This window comes from Ylistrum balloti, unplaced genomic scaffold, assembly GCF_031769215.1.
Source record: "Ylistrum balloti isolate Yb309-2 unplaced genomic scaffold, AGI_CSIRO_Ybal_v1 Utg371020, whole genome shotgun sequence".
Classification (NCBI taxonomy): domain Eukaryota; kingdom Metazoa; phylum Mollusca; class Bivalvia; order Pectinida; family Pectinidae; genus Ylistrum; species Ylistrum balloti.
Window position 1 is genome coordinate 257,609 of NW_026782567.1, and position 10,034 is coordinate 267,642.

At 35.8% G+C, this 10,034-nt stretch overlaps 1 protein-coding gene across 1 annotated transcript; it reads right to left on the reverse strand.

The window, feature by feature from the left end:
- Window positions 1–541: 541 nt before the first annotated feature.
- Window positions 542–8,180, reverse strand: LOC132560137 (monocarboxylate transporter 9-like). The gene is given in 8 exon segments (XM_060224785.1): window positions 542–601; window positions 1,086–1,216; window positions 2,224–2,349; window positions 2,676–2,945; window positions 4,091–4,516; window positions 5,063–5,206; window positions 5,939–6,181; window positions 8,159–8,180. Coding segments are annotated over 8 exon segments (1,422 nt in total).
- Window positions 8,181–10,034: the final 1,854 nt, after the last annotated feature.

Genomic DNA, 10,034 nt, shown 5'->3' on the forward strand with positions numbered 1-10,034 from the left:
GGTGTTTATGACAACTTATTTTAACCTGATAATTAATGTTCCTTTTTCTTGATTGACACATGCACATCGGATTCGTGTATATTACATAACAAAAGGTAGAGAAAATCATCTTCATTAGATAATAAGATACCAAGTGTTAATTAAGACAGGAAGAGATGATGATCAGCATCATAAATTATCACAAAGAATTCATAATAAGAAAAAGACGATGTTTAGCACTATGCCCTAGTAAAACGAAGGAACACGGTTAGAAAGCTAAACCGGGAACTTTTTATTTAATTTTTTTTAAATGTGTTAATTTTTACTTATTTATCATTTCCTCGAGTAAAATAGTTTTGCTATGATAGTTGGGAATATCAAATCATTTTCCAAAATCATTTTGTATCACAGAGGGTTTTTCTTTATTTGTATTTGTTTCGCCACGACCGCTGTGTGGTCACTTGACCCCTTGGCCAACATAAGGGTACGTTAAAGAAACAGATATCCTTTCTAAAACTCCAACTGTATTTTAAATACAATGGGATGTAATATTTATCACCTGTTAGCGTGTAATGATAACGATGAGAATAAGCATAACAATAGGTCTATCTGGTGAAAAGCCCTAAAAATGCAATTGTGATACATATCTGTATAATTCATAATTGTCAAAACATAATATATTTGATATATGTAAATATATTATTTACGCAATCTATGGTATATACATAAAAATACAACATTAACATTTTAACAGAAAGACACTTTTTGTAACTTCATATCCCAACTGAATTTCTCATATAAACTTTGAATTATTCCGCCAACATTGCGGAATAGCAGCCATCAACAACACGTTTGTTAATGTTTGCTGGGGTTTTCGCCTCGTGAATAGCCAGGGTCGTATTGAAGCGGGACCATCGTGCAGTAGCTGGTTGTTTCCTCATTAAACAACATACAATTTCAAAGTTTGATAAGGGTAAATCGCCTTGTTCCAAGACACATCCACGCAATAAAAATCCTGTTTATACTGTATCTGGTATTTGGTTTAAGGTTTGCAGAGAAATATTTGGCGTCTGTTCAAGAGAACAACTGCTGGTTAATACACTGACACTACCGCTCCTGTTTTGTTTTCTTCTCGCCAGGTAACTAAGCGGTAAACCGACTAAACCTCCTAATCCAATGACTGCTCCGCCGAAGAAGAAAGAATTATTGTAGTCACCAGAGATGTCAGACAGGACGCCTGGAGATCAAAAACGAAATTCACGACGCATTAAAATCTTTTTGAATACACCCTGAAAACGTGTCTGCATCTTCAGATGAAAATGTTTCCTGAACCCCATTTTCATAAGGTAACAATATTTATCAATGAATATAGATTGTAAAGATGATGAAGTTTGCATCAAGGCGATAGCTGTCATGCCTTCAAGCAACTTTTGCAATTTTTGTTGTTGTTACAGGGACACATCTAGCGCTCAAACACGTTACAGTATCATGCGCACAACTGTGCAATAGGATGGCACATTTTGTGTGGTTTGGTAAAATGGCTTACTAAATATTACAGATTGAAAATTAAACGGAAAATTTCGTGAAGTTCTAACTAAATGGCGATTACATGGACATTAAAATTGATCGGTGATTATGAAAATCATTTTAATTCGACAGTTTTCGACATAACATTGGACCTGCATTAATTATTCTTTCACACTTCAGCAAGTAGCGAGTAGTAGTACAAAAGTTTTCCTGTATATTGGACAGGTCCGGATCCGTACCGGGTAGGTCGCCCGTGTAACAATCAAAAAAAAATAAAAAAAAAAAACATTTGCCTGAACATTTTGCTAACAAAATTAATGAAAATTAGAGAAATACAGAAGGAATGAAAATTAATTTCCTTTCTGGCGATACGAGATTTTGAATGATTAATTGCTGTGTATCATAATTCGCTACCGACTGCAATCCTAAATATGCCTGACGACCACATTTCTCGTAGATCCTGTTATGATCAGGCAAAAGCGCCTTCACACAAAGTACTTGAAAGAATAATGGTCAGGCGTTAATGGCTAAATTATGATAAAATTTCAGGGTAATTTAAATACAAATTTTGTCAATACAAAGTCGCTCATATCGCAGTGCGATTGAACAATTTAGGAAAGAAAGAAATAGTTAACACTGATAAAGAATTTTGATAAGAGGGTCAGTTATTGTGGTGAAGGCAATACAGACGATTTACATTTTTTCATATTTGTTTACCTGCTACAGGAGATCCGATGAAAAACCCTATTCCCATACAAAGGAATATGATCCCAAGCGAGCTGGACAGGTATTGTAACCCCATTAACTTCACCGCGTTCACAACTATCAGACATGCGTACGTTGCTGTAAATATAAAGAACTGTACGTATACTACCAAGACATGGTGATATGAAGAAACATTGGGGATCACTTAAAGAAAGTGCTTCGAGTCTAAATTTTCCTTTTGTAACAATGTATCCGGCCATTTGAGTTAGTTGGGACATACACATCCTATAAGAAGACTTTTTTTCTCAATATTGCAACATATTCTGCTTGTGCTTAATAAATCGGACCATGGAGATAAAAAAAAAACTATATTCTATAATTCGATTGTGAATTAAATACTAAAAGGATTGTTTCATCTGCATAAATAATTATGAATATTACATTATAATAAAATTCATAGCTACCTGTGACTGCACCATAAACTGCTGAATAGACCGAAAGAGTGATAAACGTTGTGAAATAAGGAACACAGCATGTAGACACTCCACCAATTATAAGCATTGTACTCTCCAGAATGAGAGTGTTGACCCAAGGTTTGTCTGACAAGTAGCCTACTAACACACGAACAATTGTACTCGATATCCCGATTATCGAAATGAGAAGAGCACTTTCCCGTGAGGACAGCTGAACAGATGCTCCCTGGACTGGCAGGTAACTGAAAGGAATCGAATACCCTGCAAGTTGTAATGGAAATTGAAGTATAAGAGTTATGTCCCTTGAATATGACTTGTGTAATGGAAATTGAAGTATAAGATTTATGTCCCTTGAATATGATTATAGCTAATTACATATTGGTTAGTTTGTTCATCTAATGATTTTTGTCGATTAATACAAATGTTTATAATTATGTAGTAAGATATGGAAAGGTATTTTGTACTATGTTGATATTTTAGTATGCATCATTGATGGTCAATTAAATACCAACAACTGTCACACCTAATGAAAGAGTTTATTATACATGTAAATAGAAATTACTTTGAATTTTGCGAGCGCTGTTATACTGACTGTTGGTGAGGCTTTCAGAGATACACAGACGACGAAAGACTTCTTACTAAGCAAGTAACACAGTCATTTGTGACAGGTGGTGGGTGAAAGTCTGAAATAGTGGCTTTTCCGAAACCGCTTGTCAAGCTGGTGCGAGAGCTGTTTAGCTCTCACAGAAGCTTGGACTTTTGACTGTGGGTAGCTAGCTATAGGGTTAGGTTAGAACACGAGCAAGGGTTGGCTTACTTGGTAGGACAACCTAGTGCTTAGTCAGGACCGACTAAGTGGTATTGCTCGGCGACTAGTTCAGTAGTTGGAACTAGGGTTAGGTGAAGTCACTGGGTGTCGAGCTTGCACTCACGCTCACATGCTAGTCAGAATAGTCTGTGTCGAGACAGCAGTCCATGTGAATACTAGTTCGGTCGTTAGTTTTATTGTTAACTCAGGTAGAGTTTGCTGTTCCACGCTATATGTATATATCGGCATTTGTTAGCTAGTATCTCTGCAAGGAATCAGAGACTTACCCACCGTGTGCAAAGCTAGGCTGCACGTTACACAAGTAACAATATATTATGATAATGTAACTGGATACTGATTTATATCGATGACAAATGTAAAACATTGTTTTTATTTGTTTTAAGTATGAGGGGAAAAATATAAAATATTGCTGGATATAAGTCGTGATGATAACCCGAACTTATTACACTCGACTTGGGATATCCTTGCATGTGGAACACACCCGATGTAAGATTTGATTTATTACTCGACAATAACGACGTTTATATTAGATCCCTGACGATGAAGAATATTATGATTAGCATGAATTCCGCCTTACCTAATAGATACAGGAAAGACAACAACAACAACAGGAGGTAAGCAGGGTACGTCAGCAATGAGAAATTAAATGTATCCTTTAGAATATAACACGCCTTGGAACATTTGGACGCAATATTACTTCCTGGTTTGTTCATATGAACTCCTGTCTCGTTTCTATGGCTCGGAGGACTAGCAGAAGTTTCTCATTCACCAATAGGCCTATATAATGAGGCACAAACCACAGTGTTGAGCACAACAGCGGACATAATCCATAGAGTTCCACGCCAGCCATAGGTCTCGAGGAGAAACTCGCTAATTGGTGCGAACACTAATGCACCAACTCCAGATCCGGACACGGCTATTCCGTTAGCCAAAGCCCTTCGCTTTTCGAAATACATGCCAACCATTATCATTGATGTAGGATAGAGTAATGCCATGCCAAAACCTACAAAATAATGCCAAACTGTTAGTCCAACTTCTGATAACGTATTAATTTAACCGATGTCAAATTATTCGATATCTTGATACAAGAAAGGCATTTAGACGGGAATGTCAAATAAAGCAATATTTTAATATACCTGCAGTCAAATTTGAGTGGGCTGAACTGTATGATAATTCCCGATGATGCTCACTTTTGTAGTCATCTAAGATCGCTTGAACTGAATATATCTATCATTGGATCATAGATGAAACCAATCATGAACGGGCCGCAGAGGCATTCAAAGAGATTTACTTTCCATCTTGATGGATTTGTGGTTACTAGTAGATGCAGTATCATTTCACACAGAAGAGATTTTCTAACCGACTTCTAAAAGAAAATGAGTAGCACCTTTTAAGTAAAGATAAGGTAACATAAAGATATATCACGGGTGTTCTCAACGAAAACAAGTCTTACCTTTCGTAGGTTTTAGTGGAGTAATCGGAGTTCCCTGATCTTTATACCACTGCTAATACTTACAGGTAATTACTATATTGTGATAATGTTTATTACCTCCTACGAATCCGTACAACAGGATCATAACGTCAAGGTTTGGTGAGAACGTCGAGAGAAAAAATCCAATACTGGATACAAGACCACCACAGATGGCTACCCTCCGAGCACCATATTTTGTTATCACTACACCTGTGATAGGAGCTAGAAAGAAAAAAATGATATTGTGTTTTATTTAGTCAACAACAATGTATAGTTATAATAGTGTACATATAAGAATATTAAGATCATATTGTCGTATACAATGAATTTTTCGTGGTGGATTCATACCATAGCTATATAGCGTATGACGGGCATGTCTTAGCGAATTTTAATTGGAAAAGCATTGTATTGTGTAGGATAGCTCTAGTTCTTAACTGACACAAATATGGCATTGTAAAAAAAAACGAAAAAGCGAAATTTGCCTATGACGAAAAATAGATTAAAAAAAGAATAAGTTAATATTAGACGTAGCAGGTGTGACTCATGTTCTCGTGTAATGAATTACTGCCAGACCAGTAGTAATGAACGATTTAATTACATGCCAGGTATACATGACTTTTTGTAACTGCCTTCTGAAAATTAATCATCTACATCGGGCATAAACTATGTTTAGGAAAATCCAATCATAATTAGTTAAGGATGCTTTTATGATGGCTAGAAAAAAGTGACTGAATACATAATCTGCATTTACGGAGTCTAGCAGTTACAAATGGTTATATTGTTAATATTCAATCCCACCATACTAATGTTGACATGTGTTCATGTTTTGTATTACTCTTGCACTAATGTATGTCATCATGCAATAGTCTTGATAGATATGTTTTGAGATTGGAGTAATCTTTTGTTTAAGAAGTACTCTTGCCCATATCAATTGCACGAGATTAAAACACCAACCTAATGTTAGGATTGTTCCGTACATGACAGAATTTATGATTTGCGTCTTTCCATTGCTTTCTCCAAACTCGCGTAGGAATTCCAGGTAAAATATCCCAAATACAGAGCTTACGCCATCTACGATCATACTGATGAAAAAACTGGAAATGGTGACAATCCATCCCCATCCACCGTCTGGGGGCTTTACAGGCATAGGATGCACGAGTGATTGGTCAGGTTGTTTGACATTAGTCACACGCTGTTCTAAATAGAAGATAAGGTATTACAAAAAACGTCATTTTCTCAAAATTGCGAGTATATACATAAACTTTTTTTTTTACCTTTCTATGAATTCATAATAAAAATTAATATATCTGTAAATAGTATTCGAATATTTTCCTTTCTGTCAAAGATTGTTTAAAAGACACACAAGTGAATAGCACCCTTACATAGAAAGTTAGAGTTATATACAGCAGAGCCAAAAATGAATCAAACAGCATAATACAGCTGTTTCGTCCTTCTAGGTCTCGTTAGCGAGGTAAGGCCAGAAACCGTGATAAAAAAAGTAACAAAAAAGGAAGAGAGAGCAGCAGCCCCATTATTAAATTTATTTCATAGTAGTCATATACTAGAATAAGTCGAAGTCGACGGGACCAAATGAAATATACGACTTAGTCTTGCTTCTGTGAATTGAGACATTTTGCATCGAAGATTGACTCTATGTTCCTCAAAAACCGCTTAATCGCTATCGCCTGTAGTTTTTAAACTTCATTATACTGATTTTCAACTATTTATCAAACAATTTTAACAGCTCAGTGGCAGGAGGAATGGAATCAATATACTAACAATTAATTGCACTCCGTAAAACCTATCGTCGGTTAATGGTCATCATGCTATAGAAACAACCACCGAGACGAGGTTGTCCTTGCCCGTCTTCGGATGGGCCTTACATACCATACGCATTCACATATGTTAAAAAGGCGAAGACAATTATCGGTGCAAAGAATGTAATGAGCCATTCACCGTTAAACGTTTTTTTATTGGACTGCATTGGCCTTCTACTTGAAAAGTTTTTCATTGTAACGTTACAAGTCTAAAGACCCTTTTTTGATACCATTGTGATTTATAAAAATTCTAGGTCATCTGAAAGATGTCGGCCATTTGTGATAATATAATCATGTAAGCATTCGTCGTTTACCTTTTAGTTTGTTTGATGTTATTTCCTTTTTGACCTCGGGATGTTTCACCATAAGGACCGTTTATATGTTTACGGGCCGTCAAAATTGTAATGGTAATATAACAATAATTCTAATAGGTTGTTTACCGGATACGAATCTTACAGCATGGCGTGACAATAGCGACTAAGTAATCATTATATAAAACGATAAAAAAGTTTATACAACAACGATATCTTTTATTTCAATAAAGTTTTAAGTATGATTATAAAATAAAAAAAATGTAATGTGGAACACACGTCACTGAACTGCAGCACACGCGTGGATACGCACCCACGCTCATACACAGAACTTAGTGAAATCGATACCTAAAGTAATGCAAATATTGTACTCGCATTTATATCCTTAATAGTAGCAAGTTCAGTCAACACTATTTTAAAATAGATATGCACTGATGAACATTCTACATTGCTATATCATCGACAAAGCTAATCTGATTTACGAAAAGGTGAATATCGCGGCAACATACAGCACCGTCAGAACGTATACTGTAAAACAGGATAAAATAAAACTTTATATATGTACATGGTCAGTGTAGAGTGTTTATCCAGTAAATGTATAGAAAACCATAAACTAACGTGTCAATGACAAACATTTTTTTTATTAATCTGTGTCCGCGCGGTAGTTATTCCTCGTTTTTTCCTTTTGATTTCGGCAGCCATGCGCTTAAAAAAAGTGGAAAAAAAAACTCGGTAGATATACGGTTGAATGGCTACAGTGAATATTATTTTAAGTTTGGTTGCCTAGTTCTGTATAGATTCTAACTTTCAGGAGTGCACCTGTTAAAACGCAGGACAGATATACAGTGTTTGACTAAACAGTGTTCGAATCAGAATGTGGCATGTAGGTAACAGCAAATTTCGGAGAATTAAAGACCAACAACAGTACCTACCATCTGTTCTATAAAAAGATTACAAACTACGCACAAGTGAAAATCGTCTTGTATCTATTCTTAAATATACATCTTTAAAAAGTCTTATTTTTACAGTATCATTTTTATACTTACCTGCAGTTACAACTGTCTTCATTTTCAATTTCTGATATGGAAATACAATTATAATTCCAGTTCCAATTCACAATAATTAAGGTAGATACTCCCTCTCTGTTTCGGTCAGTGAAACATGGCTGTTAACGTGACTTGTTTTTTTTAATACATTGTATACTCTTGTTATTGTGAAATACACAATACACACCGGGTAGTAAAGGTGTTCGGTGTTGTATGGTTTATGACAACTAATCTTAATCTGATCATTAATGGTCCTTTTTCATAACTGACACATCAACATCATAGGAAGATACATAATATTAACCATTTGAAGACATTTAGGATATGGATATTCAACTCGAGGGTATAGAATTGGGGAGCAGAATAGAGACTCTGACGAGGATAGCGTAGTGGGTGTTGCATATCGGATACGTGTATATCACATGAGAAAAGGTAGGGAAAATCACTTCATTAGCTAATTAGAAAATGAAACCATCCAGTGGATGTGTATGTTTTCACCATAAATATGTGTTGATGACATATTTTGTCAATTTGACCCCTCATGGCCCCGCCCATTAGCTACTTGAGAATCATCCAGTTTCAATTAATGTTTCCCATAAAACTGTCACCCTATACCTTTAAAGTTTAAAATGGTTTCAATGGAAATGAAGCAAAGTATGCCGAAACAAGTTTGGTAAAGCGCATAAAGAAACTTACATCCATTAAGTTGTTAGATTCGACTATACACGGTCGTTGATGAGGATTGTTTGCCAATCTTTTAGTCAATTTGTCAACGTCTCTCATGTCCCTTCAGAGAAAACAAAATAAAATTTTGAGTTTTTTGGGAGATTGATCTTTTCCAGTTTCGAAAAAATCCCATACCCGGTTATATCTGTAACAGAAATTATCTGTAAATATATAAAGCACACTAACTCGCCCCTTTCTGATTAATGTAAGTTATCATTTGTTTATGTTGTTCTAGTTAGTTATCAATATGGACAAATACGATTTGTTACAAACGCACATTGGACAGTGTATGCGTTATTGAAGCGCTTGAAAACGTTGACGATGCGTTGGAGTCACATTTTTTGTAATGAATTGTAACCTTCTTTAAAATTTGAAGAATCTCCTATTGGGAGTATATATAAGGCTGAGCAGTCAGAGATCGGGGATCGCTGAATTTAAAGACCATAAAAGAGGAGGTTTCTAAATGTATTCAAGGTGAATCTAATCCAAAATTAGGGTTAAGGGAAGTTTGCATAAGACTTCCATTTGCTTAATTCAGTTACATAAAGAGGGGGTCAGATCCGCTTCGCAAACACAGAATATATATACCGATATACAACTTCAGCAACTTGGGAGGTGGCCGTCGTGCCAGTGCATTGTATTTATTATGTGTATTTATTATACTGACAGGTAGCCAGTGCGTGGTATATGTACTTATATGTGTGACGCGAAGTGACGGTAGCCAGTGCGTTGGGCTTATATATACATATGACTCCTTCAACTGTAATGTAAGGACGGCCATTTTGTGTATGTGATGTAAGTGTTTGTTTTGTGGTAGACTGGAAACCATGATTGTTGACTGGTCGACACGCTATGGAAACAAAGCATTTCGCAAATTATTTGAATTCGTTGTAGAAATAGATACAGGTGATTTTAATGATATAAATAATATTATTGATAATATTCCGGATATTACGTCACGGATTTCGGATCCCCACTCCACGTATTAGTCTAGCCACAGTGAAACGCTCGGCCGCCGCCAGTTGTAACATGCTTGTGTCTAGCTACCTGAATGCAGACCCAGCACACCTTCACAACGTGTTTGTCTGATCATTGTAACGATATTGTTGGTTCTTTAAAAAATTATGAAATATTAAACTATTAGTGTATT